Source organism: Phocoena phocoena, chromosome X (genome assembly GCF_963924675.1).
Source record: "Phocoena phocoena chromosome X, mPhoPho1.1, whole genome shotgun sequence".
NCBI lineage: Eukaryota > Metazoa > Chordata > Mammalia > Artiodactyla > Phocoenidae > Phocoena > Phocoena phocoena.
The window spans coordinates 85,336,420-85,360,137 of record NC_089240.1 but is presented as its reverse complement, the minus strand read 5'-3'; the positions used below and the strand labels follow the sequence as shown (position 1 = coordinate 85,360,137).

The window sequence follows — 23,718 nt, the reverse complement described above, 5'->3', positions numbered from 1 at the left end:
TCAGAATGGGAAAAAATATTTGCAAATGAAGCAACTGACAGAGGATTAATCTCCAAAATTTACAAGCAGCTCATGCAGCTCAATAACAAAAGAACAAACAACCCAATCCAAAAATGGGCAGAAGACCTAAATAGACATTTCTCCAAAGAAGACATACAGATGGCCAACAAACACATGTAAGAATGCTCAACATCACTAATGAGTAGATAATTGCAAATCAAAACTACAATGAGATATCATCTCACACCGGTCAGAATGGCCATCATCAAAAAAATCTATAAACAATAAATGCTGGAGAGGGTGTGGAGAAAAGGGAACACTCTTGCCCTGCTGGTGGGAATGTAAATTGATACAGCCACTATGGAAAACAGTATGGAGGTTCCTTAAAAAACTACAAATAGAACTACCATACGACCCAGCAATCCCACTGCTGGACATATACCCTGAGAAAACCGTAATTCAAAAAGAGTCATGTACCAAAATGTTCATTGCAGCTTTATTTACAATAGCCAGGAAATGGAAGCAACCTAAGTGTCCATCATCGGATGAATGGATAAAGAAGATGTGGCACATATATACAATGGAATATTACTCAGCCATAAAAAGAAATGAAATTGAGCTATTTGTAGTTAGGTGGATGGACCTAGAGTCTGTCATACAGAGTGAAGTAAATCAGAAAGAGAAAAACAAATACCGTATGCTAACACATATATATGGAATCTAAGGAGGAAAAAAAAAAGGTCATGAAGAACCTAGGGGTAAGACAGGAATAAAGACACAGACCTACTAGAGAATGGACTTGAGGATATGGGGAGGGGGAAGGGTAAGCTGTGACAAAGTGAGAGAGTGGCATGGACACATATACACTACCAAATGTAAAATAGCTAGTTGGAAGCAGCCACATGGCACAGGGAGATCAGCTCGGTGGTTTGTGACCACCTAGAGGGGTGGGATAGTGAGGGTGGGAGGGAGGCAGATGCAAGAGGGAAGAGATATGGGAACATATGTATATGTATAACTGATTCACTTTGTTATAAAGCAGAAACTAACACACCATTGTAAAGCAATTATACTCCAATAAAGATATTAAGGGGCTTTCTTGGTGGTGCAGTTGTTGAGAGTCCGCCTGCCGATGTAGGGGGCACGGGTTCGTGCCCCGGTCCGGGAAGATCCCACATACCGCGGAGTGGCTGGGCCCGTGAGCCATGGCTGCTGAGCCTGCGCATCCGGAGCCTGTGCTCTGCAACAGGAGAGGCCACAACAGTGAGAGGCCCGCGTACCGCAAAAAAAAAAAAAAAAAAAAAAAAAAGATGTTTAAAAAAAGTGCTTAGCACCTAATAAGTGCTTAATGATTATTAACCTTAGAACAGTTCCTGGCACATAACTCAAACTTCTGTTGAAGGAATACATGCAACTGCATATTTCCTATAATGTTGAAATTGACTGAAGCCATAGTTAAGGGAGAGGGAGGAAGGCTTTGGAGGGGATGGGGGTTCAGAAGAAGATATCAGAGAGACAGCAACATGACAGGACAAAACCCAGAAAAATATTCTGACAATATGACAGTATGTATATGACAGGTTTTTACCTGTACATCAGAGCTACTTCTTGGATCTGCTCTCCCCTACCAAGAGAAACCATAATTCGTGCCTTTTCCTTTTTTTCACTTTTCATTCCATTCTTTCTCAAGAAGGGGCTGGAAATCTGGCAGTAAAGGAAAAAATTACATATGTGTATGTTTGTGCCTTAATTTTTGCCTCCTTTCATGAAAGTCTTACCATATTTTAAGCATTTAATAAATATTTCAAATCAAGTCTGGCATATTAGATTATCAATTAATATTTGTTGGATGATTGAATTTATAAGTGAGCAGTTGCTTACTATGCTCCCCTCCTTCACCCATAGGGATACTCCCTGTGACACTTCTGTCAGAGCACTGTTTTTAGTTATCTAATATTTATATCTGATTCTCTTCACAAAAAGTTTTGAAGCAGTTCTCAGTGTTATGTACCACACCAGATAAAAATAATTAGGGATTGGGAGACAATGTGATGATTCAAAACAAGAGATCAACATATGCCAGTGAGGTTCACAGTTGTTAGAGGTGGGTTGCAAAATTGATTCTGAGCTTCCTAGCAGCTATCAAAAGGAAAGTTAATTACATAATTCACATTGTCCAATGATTCAAAACACACTATTAATGGGGGTATTTCAGTCACTGAGAATAGAAATTTTCCTTTGAGTTATTATTAAAGAATAATTTTTGATATAAATGCCATCAATAATTTTCCACAGTACATGAAAAACGAGTTTCATTGGTCCATTTTGTATTATAATCTTCAATGTACCTCACCACATTATGCTAAAGTAAAGATCAGTGGATGAATTCTCAAAGGGACAAAAAACGGTTTTGTCTCGGTCTGAAGCTCTGGCAATTTAGCTTCACTGAAGGGAAAAAAATATCACGTATCCAGAAGAAAAGACTGTACCACAATTAGTCTTCTAAAAATATTTATTCCTTACCATGAGGTTTAGATAAGTGAAGGCAACAGAGACTTCACGTCTATAATCTCTAAGAGGCACCACTTAATGTCTCTAATATTACCCCTGTGTCTTTAAGGACACCATTTTAGGAACGGTTTCATTTTTAGGAAAGTTCTGGAAACTTTTAGGTCACATGACTCAATAGGAAGCCATTTTATGACCTCAGCGAGAGACCATGGAGTGCCCTGAGGGACGGCGCCGCAGTTCCTCAGAAAATGATTTAACACCGACTTCAACATCAGAAGTAATGAGCCTCCGATATTCCCAAACTGCCGTTGACCATGGAGCTGAAACTGCCGGCGGTCTTGGCACCCAAACTCCTGCCGACTATGGCGCCCAAGCTGATGCCGCCATCGGCAACCAGGCTGCTGCCAGAACCCCTCTGGAAATCTTACGAGAAGGGACAGGTAAGTGGTTTTAAGATTTTTTCCGTACATTAAGGATCTATGGGAGAAACGAACTGCTAGAAATTTATTTGAACCGCGGTGCCCATTTAAGAGAAATAAAAGGAGTACGCTGTATCTCTGTCCAAAAGATGTAAAATAGTGACTTTGTTTCGAAGGGATCAGCTAGTTAGAGTAGTTTGGGTGCGGATTCTAGTTATTTAATGGGTTTGCTTGGCGGTGTAGTTTTCACCAGGCGAGGTCGCGTCACCAAGGAACAAATCGGTCCAACCTAACGGATTTGCGGAGCAACCAATTCTGCCACCCCTTTTACAGTTATCACTGTGTGCTGGTAAAACCCCCGTGGCCGACCCAAGGGTCGTCCGTGTGTAAAGGGTATTTGTTCTGAAGCCTTGCTCCGCGAGGTACTTGAGCGGCCGCAATCAGCACCCTTCGAGTCTACTGCCCAGGCACGCGGCGAGCTGGCCGCCGCGTCGAGGCCATCCGCCTATCCGCGGTGGCGGAAGTGTGGGGAGGGGTGGCGCGCGAGGCTCCTACCTGGCGCCACACAGTCCGCCCGCCGCCGGGAGCCCACTCGCTCCCTCTGGAACCACCCTGTGCAGAGAGGCCGTCCCGGCGCGAGTCGGCTTAGGGGCATGTGAGTCCGGCGGTCGGAGGGCTCAACGAGGCGCCAGGGGCTGCTCGTTGCTCTTCCCTTGCCAGCGCACCTGGGGTGGCGCGAAGGCTTAGGGCCCTTTGGCCTGGTGGGAGGTTTTCTAGGGAAATGGGATCAAAGCCTAGGGCTGCGGTCTTCCCTTGGGAGCTTAGTGCCCCTGGGATAAGGATGGAGTGGTCATTGCCTCCAAACCGCAGCTAGCAGCTATGAACTTGAGAAACTACCAATTTAGTTTTGTGCTGACTTGTGCTAATGGGAGCTTGCGGTCAGGCGCCCTCCATTTAATCATAATTCTGATTCCAATTCTAATTCTGTTGAAGTGAGATGGAGCTGGCTGGGTGGGGGCGGTGAATGGTGGAGAGAGGTCCTGTTAATTTAATTAGGTATCGAAGAGTGCTTGCTGGAAAAATGTGGATGGCTTTTCTTAAAAGAAATATGATGTAACCAGTTCATTGTATAAATGCAGATAGCAAATCTAAAAAATCATTAAAACTCATTTCTACCAAGGGTGTCTACCTTCTCTGAAATGGTTCCAGTTCTTACATTCTTTCTTTCATAAGAGAGGAGTTGCCAGAAAGGCATTGAAATGAACAAAATGCCTTAGTCTTAATTCTGCTGATAAATCTAAAAGTTACTACTGATCTGATAAAATCTTGCTTAGCAGCTAGTTCTTCAAATCTGTATTTCTGCTTCCAACCTTAAATGTTACTCTTATGTTAGGCGATGTACCCAGTCCCAAGGTTTTTTATTCAATTTATTTTATTTTAATTAACTTTCCCCCTTACCTTTACATTTAGTTTTTGTATATGTGTGTGTGTGTGTGTGTGTGTGTGTATAACTGTATGAGGCAGGAAAAGGAGAGAAATGGCTATCACAAATAATCAATCTCTTTTTCTCCCTTTCTCTTTTTCTCTCTCTCTCTCCTCCCCCCCACCCCACCCTCCCATCCTGGGTGTCTGATTTTTCACTCCTGATTTCTCTTGTGCTTTCTATGCCTTTCTGGTAGTTTCTGAAGTCAGCCTAAAGGACTGAAATCATAACTGGTGAATGATTTACCTGTAATAGGGTCTCAGACTCACTTGTATGAGGTTTTGTTTGTTTGTTTTTCCTTTTCTCTATTTTAACTGGTAGTGCTAAATATTCTTTGTCCTCCCCCCACTTTTTCCAATTTTTTTAAATTGAAGTATAGTTGATGTACAATATTATATAAGTTACAGATGTACAATATAGTGATTCACAATTTTAAAGGTTATGCTCTGTTTATTGTTATTATAAAATATTGGCTATATTCCTCGTGTTGCACAATATATCCTTGTAGCTTATTTTATTATTTTTTTTCTTGTAGCTTATTTTATACCTAATAGTTTGTACCTCTTAATCCTCTACCCCTACATTTCCCCTCCCCTTCCCTCTCTCCACTGGTAACCACTGGTTTGTTCTGTATATCTCTGAGTCTGCTTCTTTTTTGTTATATTCACTTGTGCTTTTAAAAAAGGTTCCAGTGCTTTTAAGTGAGATTCAAATTCAAAACTCGGAACTCAATTAATGGTTTACAGAATATTAGGGGCTATACATTATCTGGAGCTGTTGATCTAACTTAAATTATAAGATTTTATAACTTGGTGTATAGCATAGTGTCCTTAGAACATAAGAAAACTTTTTCAGTTTTCATATATGTACACTGCCTTTTTCCATTTATTTATTTATGGCTGCGCTGGGTCTTTGCTGCTGCGTGCGGACCTTCTTTTTAGTTACGGCGAGCAGGGACCACTCCTTGCTGCAGCGCGAAGTCCTCTCATTATGGTGGCTTCTCCTGTTGTGGAGCACAGGCTCCAGGTGCGCGGGCCTCAGTAGTTGTGGCCCGCGGGCTCTAGAGCGCAGGCTCACTTGTTGTGGCACATGGGCTTAGTTGCTCCATGGCATGTGGGATCTTCCTGGACCAGGGCTCGAACCCACATCCTCTGCATTGGCAGGCGGATTCTTAACCACTGCACCACCAGGGAAGCCCACTTTTTTCCATTTTTGAGAAAAAATTTCCTCAGAAGTAGTGTGGGCCCTAAAACTCAAAATGCAAGCCACTACAGATACATCCCTAATAGATGGAAAATAAGATGAAAAAATGAAGATCAACTTGGAGATTATTCACTTTACAGAATGTGCATTATATATGTGTGTGTGTGTGTGTATGTATATATATGGATTCATCTTAGGATTCCTTCAAATGGCTCTTAGGGGTATTTCAAATAAGTGGTGGTTGTGAGGATTAAATGAAATAATAGACCTTATGCACTCAATGTAGAGCCTGGCACATGGAGTGCATGCAGTAAATGTTAGTGGTGAATAAATCAAATTAGATTTTATGTTTTTTCATTATCACCCCTTCAGAAATGAGTCTATTCCATGAAGTTAGATGTACTTATATAGATAGCCCAGCCATAAGACTGGGACTCCTAACTTTTCCCCGAGATAGCTCGGAGCTGTTGATGTTGGCTTTAGAGTCATAAAAAGCTGCCTGCTCTCACACGGACTGTTTAATTCCTACCATTTTATTGATCATTAAGGTGAAATACTGAAAATTAAGCGCTGTTTCCTTCAAATCATCATAGAGCATTTCTGCCAGTGGTTTTTTGGGTTGATTTTGGCCTTTGGTTGGCAGTCTTCTCTGCAGAGGTATGTAGCTTACTTGCTTTGGTAGTCACCACTGTATTGATGAGTTAATCCTTTACCGGAGAGTCTAAGAATATTAAGACTAAATCATGTGTAGCAGCTCTTACTTCATTTGTTATCATGTAATTAGTATTAACGTTGGAAAATCTGCACATATGGGAGGGGAGATAAGGTGACTTTATAGATAATCAAGTTATGTCAAATAAAGTGTTTTGAAGCTGTACACACGTCATTCCAGTGAGGGTTATCAGCAAGATATTGTATAATTTTACCAGAAGTGGTCAGTAGAGGGGGCAAGAGGAGTTTTTGGTAACTTTCTGTTGGTTTTGTTTTTGTTTTCATGAACTCAAAAACAAGAGATGAGTAGAAGCCAGGATGAACCTCCTTACGAATTTGAGAAGCAGTTTATATTGCGTCTGCCTCTGGTAAGAAACCCTTGTATCTCAGGCCAAATATCTTCAGTGCAAAAGTATCAGCCCTGCTTGGATTCTGTAGCATTTCTGATTATTTAAGGTAGGCTATAAAAACCAAGAACATTTGTTTCCCAGGAGTTGTGTTCTATTTAGCAGTCCTATTCTAGCGTGTACTCTTTTAAGCAGCATTTCTTTTGTCCTGCACATGCCACCTACTGTGTGGGTTGATTTCCTGGCAAACAGGTGGGACAATGATGGATTCAGTCACTTATCACAGATGCCAACAGCCTTGCTCACTGGACAGCCAAGATAAGACTCTTCTAAAAGAGAGTTCCTTTCTGTCACCTCAAAAAGGGGCAATGGAGGGGTTAGCACTGTCTCCTCAAATTCATCATCATGCAAGGCTATTGAAGCTCATTTCAGCATTGTGTTAGGGACTCTTCCCCTATTGATACCTGTATTTAAGTATTATTTAGTCTAAGAAAGGTACATTAAGGATGGGCTTCAGAAAGGTATTTCCCTAATTAGGGTTAATTAATATAGCCAGTAAACTGCAGCTAAGCCTTCCCTTAGCAACTACAACTTGAAGGGTAACAGTGAGAAACAGGAAGGTACAGCTAGGAGAAGGCATTATCTGTAACTACTAAAAGACAACAATGAGATTAGAGTCAACCTCATCCTGACTTGACTTACCCAGTGCACAGTATCTCATGGTACATGGCATTGTTCCTAACGTTTGGGAAGTTTAAGGTTCTATTTAAGGGAGGACTGTCTCTGACATATCTGTTCTATTACCTGCTAAGTAGACAATTCATCCTTCTGATTTTTCAATCTACCTCCTTTTTAGGAACATGCTTCTACTGCCAGGAAGATAATACGGTCTGGAAGTGCTGCCATGAAGGATAAACTGAAAATTGACTTATTGTGTAAGTAGTTAATATCCATTCACCATACATTGAACAGTAATTTATTAAGTGATTGCTATGTGTCAGGTACAATACTAGATACCAAGGCTGTGGCAAAGAATAGAATGTGGTCTCTGTCTTGATGGACTCAAAGAGAAGCTTCAGTCACTTCCATCTCTTCCTTTTAAGAGGAAAGGAAGTAGAACTTAAACAACTTGAGGTAATTATCATGGTGTGTATAAGGAAGAACTTGGAGGTCAACTGTGGGATTTGCATACTGCTGATTGTCTCCTATATGAAACTTGTGATTTCTGACTGTCCAGGGGAATGACAGGTGGATGTACTATTCTTTGTTTACAAAAGTGACATATCTTTATCTCTTTTAAATAATATTTATTAGAGTTTTAAATACAGAGACGTATATGAAGAATAAAATTTTAAATGGCCCATAATCCCACCACTCTGGTAGCCCTTACTGACACTTTTAAAAAAATGAATACAAATGCATGGCTAGAAAATTCAAATAAAACAGAAAGGTTCAAAAGGAGAAGTGAAACTATCCTTCACAGTGCCTCAACCTCAATGCCAAGGATAACTAATATTGGCCTTTTCTCCTTGTGTTTCCTTATAGACAAAACTTTTATGCATAATACCAACGTATAAATAATCTCTATATATTTTTAAAGATAATTTACACAAAAAGGATCATGTCAAACATAGTTCTGCATCTTTCTTTTTTCACTTAATATTAGAAGATTACACTTGAATCCTTTTGTATCAAGAGACGTTCATGTTTGAGACATCTGGGCAGGATTCAGAGTTGTCAGTATATAGCTGACTCTTTCTCTCTCTCTCTCTCTCTCTCTCTCTCTCTCTCTCTCTCTCTCTCTGCCTATTGTGTAGAATTTTATCTTTGTGAAACTAACTAGAGATTATAACTTAAGACTTATTAGTACTATTCTAGAATCAACCCTCCCCTTACCCAACCCTTTGAAAACACCCATGTACAATGACATGATCGAATGCTCCTAATGGTGTCCAAACGAATGGGTTTAAATGAATGGAGTTGGCCTTTCAAGATGAGAATGAAACAGTTACCACTTCATTCACTTTAGTTCACAACCATGACCAAGAAACTCAGCTACTTTTGATGGAATGACATAAACTAGAAAAAAAGAGCTCCATATATTCTGCCTTCTTTGCTGTGGGAAGTTACTAATTGTGTACACAATTCTGGCATTGTGAGAAATAGTAAGTTTCAATGAAAGACTCCTCTGTCCCCCATAAGTCTTCATTATTCAAACCCCAGGAGTCTTGAGAGTACATTGGGAAGATGTCAGCTTTAATCTTTTCTACTTCTGTTCAGCTGATGGACGTCATGCAGTTGTTGGGGTTGAAGATGTCTCACTATCTGCTAAGCTGGTTGATTTGCCTCGTGTTGTTGAAAGCCTGAAAACTCTGGATAAAGCAACTTTTTATAAAACGGCAGATATTTCCCAGGTATGGACAAGTTTTCTTAATCTACTCGCCCACACATCCTTCAAGGATTTACTTTCTCCCTCCTTTTCTTCCTTTCAATTCTCTTTTCACCTGCTTGTCATTTCTAATTTCCAGCTCAATTGCACAGGGAATACAATGTCATGTTCTGGTTTGGTGTTTGATCCATCACTTTTCACTACATTATTTTATCCAAATAGCTTTTAGAGCCTCCTGTTTGCCATTTATAGTGCCTTTCATTATTTGAAAAATATGAGCATCTGGGATCTTCGTCTGAAATTCCTGTTAAAGCAGTGTGCTGTTAACTCTGGAGGTTTACATTGGTTCTTATTCATCATCTCTACTGTTGATTTTTTGTTTCCTTTCTAAATCAAAATGCTAAGATATATCTTGTTTTCAACACATTCCTTCCGCAGTGGTAAGCACTGGAGCTAAAAAAGACAACAACAAACTCAGAGTCCATATGCTGTGCTGCCGAGATAGAGAGAGAATGCATATGAGTGTATGTAATACTTGGTTTTCTGGAAATGCCAAGTAGCATTCTCCTTACTTTTGTGCTCCAGGATTTCTGGTGGTAAGAATGATCATTATCCATTACTAACCCAAGATTTGTGGCCAGGGTCAACTTCTTTGTCTTTGTTAAATGCAGATGCTTGTGTGCACTGCTGATGGTGGTGTCCACTCTCATCCTGAAGGACTGGTTACCTCTACTGATCTTAAAGCAATCAGGAAAAGTAAAAAGGAGAGACAGAAAAAACATATCTGGAAGCATGGCAGTAAGTCATCAGTCCCTTGCTCATTCTGGCTAACTACATTTATCTGCTGGATCCTAATTACTTGTGAGCCAGGGATCTGTTACCACACTTAGGTATTTGGTTCAGTACGCATCCAGACACTCTTAAAGGAACGAGTCGTGTCATGAGCCAGTGGCTTAGAGCATAACCTTATCAAATTCAGACAGATATGTGACTACCATCAGTCATATATACATTTCACCATGTTGAATTTATTTTAGTTACTCCACCACTTAGGAATGTCAAAAAGAGAAGCTTCTGCAAAACAACAAAAGAGGTTAGTGGCATGCTATTTCTGTGTCTACTGGTTGGATTGGAAGAGGATTATGAATGGGGGGGAAGGGAGACAGTCAGTTGGATATTCATTTGTTCAGTCATTTATATGTCCAATAAACATTTGCTGAGTATGAGCAACATGCCAGGCACTGTGTGCTAACAATTGGAAACAGGTAAAGAACAAAAACAGACTTGACCCTTGAAGTTATAGGGTAGTCACTTAGGGATCTAGATGTGTCATGAGCTTGAAACTTCTGCTAACGCTTTTAAAAGTTTCCAACTGCAAAATCTTGTTTTAAAGTGAACACATCCAGAACCTGAGAATTGGGAATTGTGGTTGTATTTCTAACCTTAACTCAGACTTGTAGAACCCTGGGCAAACTATAGGAGTACTATACCTTGGCTTCTTTTTTAATTAAATTTTTTATTTTGAAATAATTGTAGATTTACATGCAGTTGTAAGCAATAGAAAAGAGATACTGTGTACCCTTTACCCAGTTCTTCCCATTGTAACATTTGCAAAACTATAGTACAGTATCACAAATAGGAAACTGACATTATTACTATTCACTAATCTTATTCACATTGCTCCAGTTTTACTTTCTCCTGTGTATGTGTGTGCATGTGTTTAGTTCTATGTAATTTTATCCCATGTGTATGTTGGTGTATCCACCCACGCAGTCAAGATACTGAACAGTATTGTCACCACCAGGATCCCTCATCTTGCCCTTTTAAAGCCACACCCATCTCCTCCTCACCCCAAACCACCAGGCTCTAACCTCTGCTAATCACTAATATGTTCTCCATCTCTATAATTTTGTCATTTCGAGAATGTCGTATAAATGGAATCATACAAAGTATAACAGTTGAGACTGGCTTTTTTTTTTTTCACTCAGATTACTTCCCTTAAGGTCCATGTGGATTGTTGCATGTATCAATAGTTCCTTCCTTTTTATTGCTGAGTGGTATGCCGTGTTATGAATGTACCACAGTTTGCTTAATTGTTCACTCATAGAAGTACATCTTGGCTGTTTCCATTTTTTGACTATTATAAATAAAGCTGCCAGCAGGTTTTTGTGTGAACATAAGTATTCATTTCTTTGGCATAAATGCCCAGGAGTGCAATTACTGGGTATGTGGCATGTTTAGTTTTATAAGAAACTACCCATAGTGTTTTCCAAGTGGCTGCACCATTTTACATTTGCCCCAGAAATGTATGTGTGATCCAATTTCTTTACATTTTCACCAGCATTAGGTGTTGTCAGTATTTTTTATTTTAGCCATTCTGATAGATGTGTAGTGATCTCATTGTGGTATTAATTTGCATTTCCCTGATGGCTAAAGATGTTGAGCATCTTCTCATGTGCTTGTTTGCTATCTATATGTCCAGTTCAGTGAAGTGTCTGTTCATGCCTTTTGCCCATTTTCTAAATGGATTGCTTTTATTGTTGAGTTTTGAGAGTTCTTTTTTATATTCCAAATACTAGTTTTCAGATACGTGGTTTGCAAACATTTTCTCCCAGTCTGTAACTTGTCTTTTTATGTTCTTCACTGGGTCTTTCAAAGAGCAAAAGTTTTTTTGTTTGATGAAGTCCAATTTATTGATTTCTCCTTTTAAGGATCATGTTTTTCATGTCAAGTATAAGAACTGTTTGCCTAGCCCAGATTCTGAAGATTTCTCCTATCTTTTTTAAGTTTTATGTTTAATTTAAGTCTACAATCCATTTTTGAGTTAATTTTTGTAAAAGGTTTGAGGGTTAGTTCAAGGTTGTTCTTTTTTTTTCCCCTTTGCATGTCCAATTGTTCCAGCACCATTTGTTAAAAAGGCTACCCTTTGTCCGTTGTATTGCTTCTGCACCTTTGTAAAAACTAAGTTGGGCATATTTGTGTGAGATTTTTTTCTGGGTTCCATTAATCTGTGTTGATCACCAATTCCACAGTGTAGCTTTGTAATAAGCCTTGAAATCAGGAAGACTGATCTCACTTTTCTTTATTCAAGATTGTTGTAGCCATTCTAGAGTCTGTAACTTTCCATATACATTTTAGAGTAAGTTTGTCTATGTCTATAGAAAACCTTGTTGGAATTTTGATAGGAATTGCATTGAACCTATAGATCAATAGCTTTACTATGTTTAATCTATGAGCATGGTTGCTTTGGTTTTATACTGTCAGTCAACAGCATTCATTGAGTGCCTACTAAATATAAAACTACATTAAGGGCTTCCCTGGTGGCGCAGTGGTTGAGAGTCCGCCTGCCGATGCAGGGGACATGGGTTCGTGCCCCGGTCCGGGAAGATCCCACATGCCGCGGAGCAGCTGGGCCCGTGAGCCATGGCCACTGAGCCTGCGCGTCCGGAGCCTGTGCTCCACAACGGGAGAGGCCACAACAGTGAGAGGCCCGCGTACCGCAAAGAAAAAAAAAAAAACTACATTAAGAATGGTTCTAGAACTCTTTAAGCTTTAGTAAAGTACAACAATTATAATATAACTTCATTGTTCATTGTGTTTTATTTCATAGGTCACTGATATCAAACAAACTGAAGAAGTCAGCTTTCCTGAGGTAGACAAATCGTAATATAACTATTGTTAACCTATGCTGTGTTTTATTTCACAGCTCTTTTATTTCAAACAAATCAAAAAAATCATAAAGATTGCTTTCAAGCCTTCCTTCTCACCTGTAACCCCCACTCCCATACACATACACTGAATTTGATTCACTGAAAAATGAATTCATTGTTCAATGTCTGACAACTCCAAAAGCAAAAGATACAATTTGATCAGTGACCCTGTGTATTTTAATCTGCTTCTTTTCTGTGATATTTATTTTTAAAAACCATTTCTTGGAAGCCAGGGTTCACTCTTACCAGCAGTTGTTTGTAATTAGTTATTCCCCCTCAAAGTTCGAATCTCTATTTGTGGCATGATGAATTGGTTGCTGTGGAGATAATTGTCTAAAACTGGATTTAAGGGAGAATATGTGGCTAAGACCCAGTTTTTATAGGAAACTGTCTAATAATAAAGATGTGGAGAAGTGGAATCTGGGATTTTGGATCTTTAAACCAAATTACTTCCAAGTAACAAAAAAATTATAGTTCTTTGCCAGTGTGGGTCAGTGCAAATAATTAACAACTGAGGCTTAAGGGTCATGCCTCTGAGGAGGTCTTTAATATAGAGTTGCAGATTGAAAAGATTAAATGTCTCAAGTAATTCGATTGGGAAAAAATAAGCTTACTGTACAAAAATATAGACCCTGATCAAAGTTTCCTTCATAAATAGCACTGTTTAAAGTAGAAATTTGATTGGATGTATCTTAAAGAGGCCTAATTATTTGAATTCATTTGTATGTAGGAAGAGGACATTTCTGCAGAACACAGGGTGTTAAGTGATGTTACTGGTATTCCTTCTTCTCCAACTTTGGTTCAGCACGTTGAACCTCCTGATGTGGAAAAGGAAGTGAAAAGACTGCTGCAATCAGATGCTGAAGCTATCAGTGTCCGTATCCTTTTATACTAAATATTTTCTGTGTAGTCTGTTCCACCCAGAATGCACTTGGTGACAAGCTCTCATTTCTGATATTGTGTGCTGATGTTAATGTACAGAACTTATGATTTTTGGAAATGTTACTTTCTAGCTAGGAACAGTACATTCATGTAATAGAAATTATTTACTTGCGTAATTCAGTATAAGGCACTTTTCTATACTAGGAATCCAGATACCAATGGCCTGAAGTTGGACTAAATTAAATAGCACTTTCAGCCAGAGAGCCTCTTCCCTTTCAAGTTTGCCTTCTGCTTTCTGCTTTTTCCTTGACTGCCTCTCCTTTCAGGATGGGAGGTCATTGCCGAAGGTGAAACCAAGGAAATAGAAAGTCAAGGCTTCATTCCAGGCTTTGAGATAGCCTCAGAAATGAGTGGCTGTAAGCAGCGTCATACCTCACCAGGTGCATTAATAAAGGCAAAGCAGGAGCTTCAGAGAGGGCAGGTGTTGACTGTAGGACCATTCTCCGTAAACTCAGGCCAATCACAGAAAAAGGGTGCCTTTGCCCTTCTCTCCTCGTATTGGTCCCACAAGTTTAGGGGTTTTAGATTGGGGTTCTAATATCCCATCCATCTCTGCTATTCTAAATTCCTGTGGGCCCTTGGATTCTCTGAATATTTTGATCATTGAATACATGAATGAATGTTACAGTGTTTTGCCTTTCCTGTCCTTGTTTTATAAAGGGAATAATCTTCCTGTGAGAAAAATTATTTTTAAAATTCATTGGTTGCCCAGTAAACTTGAGGAGGAGTATAATTGCAGCTGGAGTGGGAATTATTTGAAAAGCTTCAGATGGTTTCACCTTTCTTTTGCTTAAAACCCATAGAATATGGTGTGTTTCGGGAGATGGTCAATGACTCTAGCAGTAACAGTGAAGTTGAGGGTGATAAGGAGGAAGATGAAGAGGGAGAGGATGACTATGATGATGCGGATAAAGACAAGGAAGAGGAAGAAGATTATTATGAAATGTATATGGAAAGGGAGCTACAGGACAAGTTCACTGAATCTGGCCAGTATGAGGCAAAGGAGGGAACCAGCTCAATGGGTAAGTTAGGGAAAAACAAAGGGGTGGGACAGAGTGGGTGGCAGTACTAAAGACTGACTCTAAACACGTGTTAGTTGCAAAGTTAAGTTTGAGAAATTATTGCTCAGATGTGTAGTGGAGTTTTAGTTGATTTGGATCTTGGTCCACTAGTTTAGGCCATGTTTAGATACATGAAGTTTTTGTCTATCTCTGTTAGTCATGAAAATTCAGAAGCAGACTCATTACGTGGAGAAAAAGCTCCAAGAGATTCAGTGCAAAGCACAAAGACAGGAGAAGCTCATTATGAAAGTGGAAAACCTAAAGCTCAAGGTAAATTCTTGTTGGCTAGTATAAATATATCCTGATATCTTACTTTCAAAATCCCATCTTTCCACTCATGTCATCTCTGTGCAGCATTCTGGCTCATTCATGAACCTGAACAACCTCTTAGATACCCCTAATAAAAGATAGCCCTATTTCCTTTTACCTGAGTAATTTTGATCATCTTACATAAGCATTTTTGGGAGGGGACCAGGAGACTTGAGTTAATAATTGCCAATATTGAACATTTAACTATGTGAAAGGCATGTACAGAGCTAAGCATTTTATGTGTATTATCTCATTTCATCCTGACATCCCTGAAATATAGGTGCTGTCACTATTCCCATTTTATAGATAAGAAATTGAAATTCAAAGAGATTAAGTAACTTGCCAAGGACCACAGTAAGTGGTAGGGCATAGATTGAACCCTGTTGCTCTGTACCAAAACGTATTCATTACAATGAAAGAGAAACTAAATTAATTTAAAATTTTTATGATGCCTGCTTGAACAAAAATTAATATGCTTTATTTTTATTAATATGCATTAATACATATTTTATTAATACACATATCAGCAAAAGGAAAATGTATGTTAGGCCATGTTTTTTTTTATAGTGAGGGAAATTCTGAAGCATCTGGAGAATTCCTTGCCAGATTTCTTTTTCTGTAGAGCTGTTGTTATCAAAGGGGCGCAACTTGACACAGAACTATACTTATTTAGAGTGTTGTCCTTCAGAATAACCAAGTTAGATAATAGATGTGGACATACTTTGAAAGATACAGATATATGGTATTATGATTGTTGTGTGCAGTAGTAGTTAAGAATGGTAATATTCTGCCCTAGTGCAGGGGAATGAAGGAGTCAGCACCAGATTCCAGGCCAGCTCTTTAAGTAGGTCACCACAGTCAAAGGATTTGTGCTAAACTAGAGAAAGGTAACATGAAGGCATTCTAACTCTTTGTTTTAGGGCAAGAAACAAAAGTGCCATGTAGGGTGTATAAAATCAAATCGAATGGCCCTGCAGTTGGAGAGTGTAGTTTTTATACTCTAAATCCTTTTTAAAATGTGTTTTTATTGAAGTAGAGTTGATATACAATGTTGTGCCAATCTCTGCTGTACAAAGTGACTCAGTTATACACATAGAGACATTCTTTTCCTAATTCCTTTTTTAAAAGTACTCTTTTGTTACGACTGACAGTTTTCTTACTTATCAAATTATTTGCCAAACTCTTTGTCTCTCTTGGTTCTCTTTTCCTTTGAGACTCGGCATTCATCTTTTATATAATTCGTTTTCCAGAGTCATTTACAGTCTGTGCTGGAGCAGCTTAAGCTACAGGAAAAACAAAAAAATGAGCAGGTGAGAAGTGTGTTTTCACATCAACCAGAAAACATTTGATGCAAAGAACCCCACCCCCCCAATCTCATTTTTGGCTGTTCTTTTCACAGGAATAGTAGTGGCCAAATCTTCTAAATGAGGGTAGCATGTTGGAACAAAGTCTTTGTGAAAATTTGTTCATTCAGCAGATATTGAATGTCTATTAAGTGGAAAGCACTGGATGTACACACAGTGTTGAATAAGACACATACAATACTTTTCCTCATGGAGCTAACAGTCTAGCAGGGAAGATCAACAGCAAATAAATTATCATACAAATATAAAGGTGCAAATCATAAAGAAGGGCTGTGAAGGAGAAAGAGTCAGTAGTGCTATCTGAATAGAGTCTTGAATTAAATTGGGGAGATCATAATCAGCCTTTCTGAGGAAGTGATACTTAAGAGACCTGAAGGAAAAGTCCAGGCAAAAAGTGTATGAAGAGCTTCTTGGGTGGAGTGTATGCCAGGTCCCACATTGGAAAAGAGCTTGGCCTCTTTGAGGACCTCTGCAGTATTTAAAGCGAGGAAGAGAGTGACTTAACGTAAGGTTGGAGAAGTAGGCAGAGGCCATATTGTATGGTTCCCTTGCAGTCCATGATAAGGAGGATGGGTTTTAGTCTTAAGTGCAATGGGGAGCCCTTGGAGAGTTTTAAGCAGGAGAGTCACATTTAATTTAGAAGTTTTAAAGATCACTTTATTATCTGGAGAATGGATTGTGGGAGGGCAGGACTAGAAGCAGGGAGGCCAGTTAGGAGGCTGTGGGGTCGTCTAATAAAAGGTGATGGTAACTTGAAATAAGGAGGTGGCAATGGAGATGGAAAGAATAAATATTTTTTCTTTTTTATTGAAATGTTAATTTACAGTGTTGTGTTAGTTTCAGGTGTACAGCAAAGTGGTTCAGTTATACATATATGTATGTGTGTGATACATATATGTATGTGTGTGTGTGTGTGTGTGTGTGTGTTCTTTTTCAAATTCTTTTCCATTATAGGTTACTACAAGATATTGAGTATACTTCCCTGTGCTATACAGTTGGTCCATGTTGTTTATTTTTTTATCTATTTTATATATAGTAGTGTGTATATGTTAATCCCAAACTCCTAATTTATCTCCCCTCCCCCCTCCTGCTGTCCCCTTTGGTAACCATAAGTTTGTTTTCTACGTCTGTGAGTCTATTTCTGTTTTGTAAATAAGTTCATTTGTGTCATATTTTTAGATTCCATATGTAAGTGATGTCCTGATATTTGTTTTTCTCTGACTTACTGCACTTAATATGATAATCTCTAGGTCCATCCATGTTGCTGCAAATGGCATTATTTCATTTGGAAAGAATATATATATATATATTTAACTGCAATAAAAATGTGTTATAACAGCTTTATTGGGATATAATTCATATACCATACAATTCACCCATTTAAATTGTACAATTCAATGGCTTTTAGTGTATTCACAGAATTGTGCAACCATCACCACAATCAATTTTACATTTTTATCACCCAAAAAAGAAACCTGTACCCATTAGCAGTCATTTCCCGTTTCTTCTGACCCTCCCACTCACCACCCCCCCACACCCAGTTCTAGGCAACCACTAATCTACTTTCTACTAGCCTACTTTGCCTATTCTGGTTATTTCATATAAAAAGGAAACATATGTCCATGCCCCTCTCTCGCTTTGTCACAACTCACCCTTCCCCCTCCCCATATCCTCAAGTCCGTTCTCTAGTAGGTCTGTGGCTTTATTCCTGTCTTACCCCTAGGTTCTTCATGACATTTTTTTTCTTAAATTCCATATATATGTGTTAGCATACGGTATTTGTCTTTCTCTTTCTGACTTACTTCACTCTATATGACAGACTCTAGGTCTATCCACCTCATTACAAATAGCTCAATTTCATTTCTTTTTATGGCTGAGTAATATTCCATTGTATATATGTGCCACATCTTCTTTATCCATTCATCTGAAGATGGGCACTTAGGTTGTTTCCATCTACGGGCTATTGTAAGTAGAGCTGCAATGAACATTTTAGTACATGACTTTTTTTTTTTTTAACATCTTTATTGGATGGTGTGTAAGTTTCTGCTTTATAACAAAGTGAATCAGTTATACATATACATATATTCCCATATCTCTTCCCTCTTGCGTCTCCCTCCTTCCCACCCTCCCTATCCCACCCCTCCAGGCGGTCACAAAGCACCGAGCCGATATCCCTGTGCCATGCGGCTGCTTCCCACTAGCTGTCTGCCTTATGTTTGTTAATGTATATATGTCCAGGCCTCTCTCTCGCCGTGTCACAGCTCACCCTTCCCCCTCCCCATATCCTCAAGTCTGTTCTCCAGTAGGTCTGTGTCTTTATTCCTGTCTTACCCCTAGGTTCTTCATGACATTTTTTCCCCTAAATTCCATATATATGTGTTAGCATATGGTATTTGTCTTTCTCTTTCTGACTTACTTCACTCTGTATGACAGACTCTAGGTCTATCCACCTCATTACAAATAGCTCAATTTCGTTTCTTTTTATGGCTGAGTAATATTCCATTGTATATATGTGCCACGTCTTCTTTATCCATTCATCCGAAGATGGGCACTTAGGTTGTTTCCATCTCCGGGCTATTGTAAATAGAGCTGCAATGAACATTTTGGTACATGACTCTTTTTGAATTATGGTTTTCTCAGGGTATATGCCCAGTAGTGGGATTGCTGAGTCATATGGTAGTTCTATATATACACTACCAAATGTAAGGTAGATAGCTAGTGGGAAGCAGCTGCATAGCACAGGGAGATCAGCTCGGTGCTTTGTGACCGCCTGGAGGGGTGGGATAGGGACGGTGGGAGGGAGGGAGACGCAAGAGGGAAGAGATATGGGAACATATGTATATGTATAACTGATTCACTTTGTTATAAAGCAGAAACTAACACACCATTGTAAAGCAATTATACCCCAATAAGGATGTTAAAAAAAAGAAAAGAAAAGAAATACAGTGATGCTGAAGAAAAAAAAAAAAGGAAACATATACTACAAGGTCTGTTGTGTCTGGCTTCTTTCACTTGGCATAATGTTTTCAAGGTTAACCCATGTTGTGGAATGTATCAGTACTTTATTCCACTTCGTGGCTGAATAATATTCCATTGTACAGATATACAACATTTTGTTTATCCATTCATCCATCAGTTGACATTTGGGTTGTTTCCACTTTTTGGTTACCATGAATAATGCTGTTGTGAACATTTATATATGAGAGAATGTATTTTAAAGGTAGAATTGATGGGAATTGGGCCAATTACTGAGTGTTGAAGGGGAAAAGAGCATTAAGGATGTATGCCAGATTTCTAACTTGAAAGACTATCATTTAAAGCCACAAGAGAGTGAGCAGAATGAAAAGAAAAGAGGGCAGTGTGGGATAAGTGAGGGTCAAGTAGCTGTATAGAAATGTATGCCGGTTCCAGCCCTATACTGTTGAGGGTAGAGTAACAGTTTTAAAGAGACTGGAGGTCGTATTTTGAGGATGGACTTAGCATGGAGCTTTTTTGGTGGTGGTGTGGGGGCCCACGCCACGCATCTTGCAGGAACCCGCACCTTCAGCAGTGAAAGTGCGGAGTCCTAACCACTGGACCGCCAGGGAATTCCCGAGCATAGAGCTCTTAAGGTAGTGATGCCATCCCCCATGCTCATCCCCATACAAACAAGGCCAGGAGAATTCTTATGTTCTGTATATTCCCTTCCCCTCAGCACATCACTCATCCAAGTACTGCTTATAAACAGCCATGTGAACAGTTAATGCCAGGATTGCTTTAGCACCCACTAAACATCTTTGTTTTCCTACATGTAAGTAGTTAGTACTGGGGAGTGCTATTTTCAACATAGAACTACAGTTGTAAACTTTATTCACTCAGAACCCTTTATGTTAGCTCATTTATTCAACATAGATTTATTGGGCACCTACTTAAAGCTGGGTTCCACAGGGAACTACAAAATGCTTATGACACAGTCTCTGCCTCCAGTTGGGGAGAAATACATGAGAGGGATAGGAATTTAAAGGAATGAGAGCTCATTTTTGTCCATGGAGATTAGGGGAAGCTTCATGGAGAGATGGTGTTTGGGGCCTTAAGAGGTGGGTAAGGTTCTAATAAAGAGATAGAGAAATGAAGGCATTCTGTATAGAAAGTAGCATTCACAATGGCTCAGAGGTGGTGATGCCAGGCTTAAGAGTTTAGATTTTTGGTGTAGGTCATTATAAGCCCTAAAAGCTTTTTCACCTGGGGAGTAACTCAGGAAATTTTCTCTGCCAGCAGTATATAGGAGAAATTGGAGGGGGGAAAGACTAGAGGAAGATGCAAGTGATAGAAGGAATCAGAACTTAAAAATTGATTGGATTTCCAGGACAAAAAGGGAACAAGGAGCCTGGGTGACTGGAAAATGATGAGCCACTAACAGGATTGAAGACAACTTGAAGAGGATTCTTGGGGGGTGGAGGATGGAGAAGATGATGAGTTGAGTTGGAAGCACTTTTTAAAATGGGAGATTGGAGAGTTGCCTCATGCATAGAAATGATCATTGAGGCTGTGGGGATAGATGAGTTAGCCAGGTTGACTGTTCAGCAAGAAGTCTGAACCTAAGGAAAAACCTCCCTTTAGGAGGTGGTGGGAGGAGAAAGTGCCCGTAAGGGAGAAAGAACTGGAGAAGTCAGTGGTGGTAATCATCGTCAGCATCTGAGTGAAAAGATGCTCTCAATTACTACAGCTAGCAATTATAGCAGTTTGGTAGCTCATGTCCAGCACAGGATCATTTTGTAATGCTCCATTCCTGTCATTCCACAAAATGAAAATCCACACTGATATGGGGCGAGCTAAATTGAATAATACTCAAAAACAATCTTTGTATCAAAGACAGTATACCTGAGTGTTATTGGTCACTTTGCCATTTCAAGTAAATAAAAAAAAAATAAATCTTACATCACAAAATGTTCAGGGCTTCTGACTTTAAAAGCATCAGGGTAAGTAGAACGTCATCAGACTTGTTATTGGTTAGGACTCTGAGCCAGTTTTCAAGGGTCTCATAACATGGCAGGAAGCAGCAGCCACGACTCTGTTTAAGACACGGTGCGTTCAGTGGGGCAAGAGGCTATCACAACTGCCTTATCTTTTGAGTCTTAGACTATGGCTACAGTGATCCCATCTCCTTTGCCCCTACAGTGAGCTGTGACCTCTGTATACTCTTCCCAGAAGTACAAATTCTTAACAGCAAGCATATTTAATTTCTTTAGTATATTCAATTTTGAAGCTTCCTTTTATAAGATTGGCATGATAAAGGACAGCATCATTGTTTGTGTTCTTGACTGTGGCACTGTTCTTTGGAACATTGTAAGACTAAGATAACCTTATAAATGCCAAATTACAGTCTTTCTTTTTGGTTTACATAAGTAAATTCTAGATCAAGTAATGGAACTTAAGATTTCAGATGAATTTTTCATGTTTTTCTGCCTCTCCCTACAGCTCATTTATCTACGGAAAAGACTGAACTATTTTCTGAAGAAGTGAGAAGAGCCTTCAGCCTGGCACACAAACCTTGGCTTCACCATCCAGACTGAAGACCTAGATGAAATTGTACCTGTTTCTTCCCCTTTCATTGCCTTATGTTGCATCATTTGTATTTGTTTCTCTGAACGTTTTTTTTTTTTTTGCTAGTTATATTCAAAGTTTGTAGCCATGTAGGAAGGGACAAAGTATTAAAAAGTAGTAGACCTGAAGACCCAACTTAACTATGGGACTTTGCTTCTCTTTATCAGTTTGAGAATTAACTTAAATTGTTTCTCTTTTATGGTGTCCCAGATGATTCAGCCATGCTTGCCAAAGGCAGACAGTCTAACCGGAAGGCTATACAGCTGGTTTGCATAGATTTTTAGCTTTTTCTTCTTCTGTTTGTTTCAAATATTTCCTAAAACATAGAGTCAAACCATTTCTACCAAGGGCTAGGACCTGCCACAGTGAATAAGTGCCTATCTGGCAGCAGTTGATACTAGGTTGTATCCTGTCTCTGTTCAGGCATTAAAGGCTGCTTTCCGGCTCAGGGACGATTTCTTGCTGCTGCTATCTTTGTTCTGTTAATGGTTTTAGGATTGTGTCTGGTTGTTATTTGGCAGCTATGGCACTAGTTAGAACAGAGATGATATTCTGAGCTGTTATCCTTATTCTGAGCGTCTTCTTCCTAACCCCCATCAGAAAAGGTTAGGAAAAAAACCAGATACCTGTGGGAGCTCCCTGGTTGCCTAGTGGTTAGGATTCCAGGCTTTCACTGCCATGGCCTGGGTTCAACCCCTTGTCTGGGAACTCCCATAAGCCTCGTGGCAAAAAAAAAAAAAAAAAACCGAACAAAAAACAGATACTTGTATTGCCTGTGAAAACTTCCTTAAAAACCCTGGGCCAGTTTGGTGATTTTCAGCTATGTTAAGATTTTATAGTCTGTATTCCTTAAGCAATAAATAAATTCCTTAAGTGGATTACTGTCACTTTATTAAACAGCTCCCATGATAAGTACATTCATATCCAAAAGGAAACTGGTGAGACAAGGAATAAATTCTGCAGTTAGGAAATTAAAGAAGATGCTGTTAGCACTGGGACATCCTTCTAAAGAGCTCTTAGAATAACTCCTAATGAACTAAGCAGATCATCTCATATTCACCATAAATCATTGGGATTTTGAGAGAAGGTACAGAGAAGTAACAAAAATGGCAGCTCCAATATTTGCACTGAATTATGTTGTAGTGGAAGGAACACAAGGTTGGAATCCTGGCTCTGCTACCTACCTTGGGCAAGTCCCTACACCTCTTAGAGCCTCTATGTCCTTATCTGGAAATCAAGGGTGATAATGCTTATCACCAAGAGACATCTGAAGGTTTTCTGGAAGTAGCCCAGCTAGACCCAGGTCTGGTCCCAATTGATGAAGTTGGTACCACTCTAGGAAATGAACCCCCAAGATTTCTCTGCCACTTTTAGTTCTCTCATTCCAAGTTGAAGGTAATAAGCCAAGGGCAGAGAAGGGGAAGTCAGTATGCATGGGCAGGGCCTATGGAGAAGGGATGAAGGCAGAAGGAATGCTGGGGATAAATGCAGGGAAGAAGTGGGTCTAAGGGAGAGAGACATGGACAAACAAAATAAAGCCAAGATTAGGAGAAAAGTTAGAGGATAGCTTGAAAACCAAGATGGTTTTTTAAAGTTTTTTTTTTTTTCAGAAACCCAGAATTTAAAAGATGAGAAGAAAGAATAGGGAAAAGGACTTGTCAGAGGCAGAAGGTGGGGGAAGAGGCA

The 23,718-nt window shown here is 39.4% G+C and overlaps 1 protein-coding gene across 2 annotated transcripts; it reads left to right on the top strand.

The window, feature by feature from the left end:
* Positions 1-6,629: 6,629 nt before the first annotated feature.
* Positions 6,630-21,951, top strand: TAF7L (TATA-box binding protein associated factor 7 like). Of its 2 annotated transcripts, XM_065901019.1 has the most exons (12): positions 6,630-6,695; positions 7,531-7,609; positions 8,955-9,088; positions 9,735-9,861; positions 10,101-10,156; positions 12,674-12,715; positions 13,579-13,651; positions 13,982-14,095; positions 14,519-14,737; positions 14,934-15,046; positions 16,336-16,395; positions 21,907-21,951. In XM_065901019.1, the coding sequence occupies exons 1-12, from the start codon at positions 6,630-6,632 to the stop codon at positions 21,949-21,951; spliced, it is 1,128 nt and encodes a 375-aa protein (XP_065757091.1). The 2 variants fall into 2 exon arrangements, with proteins under 2 accessions (XP_065757091.1, XP_065757092.1); XM_065901020.1 differs by lacking the exon at positions 14,519-14,737.
* The last annotated feature ends 1,767 nt before the right edge of the window (positions 21,952-23,718 follow it).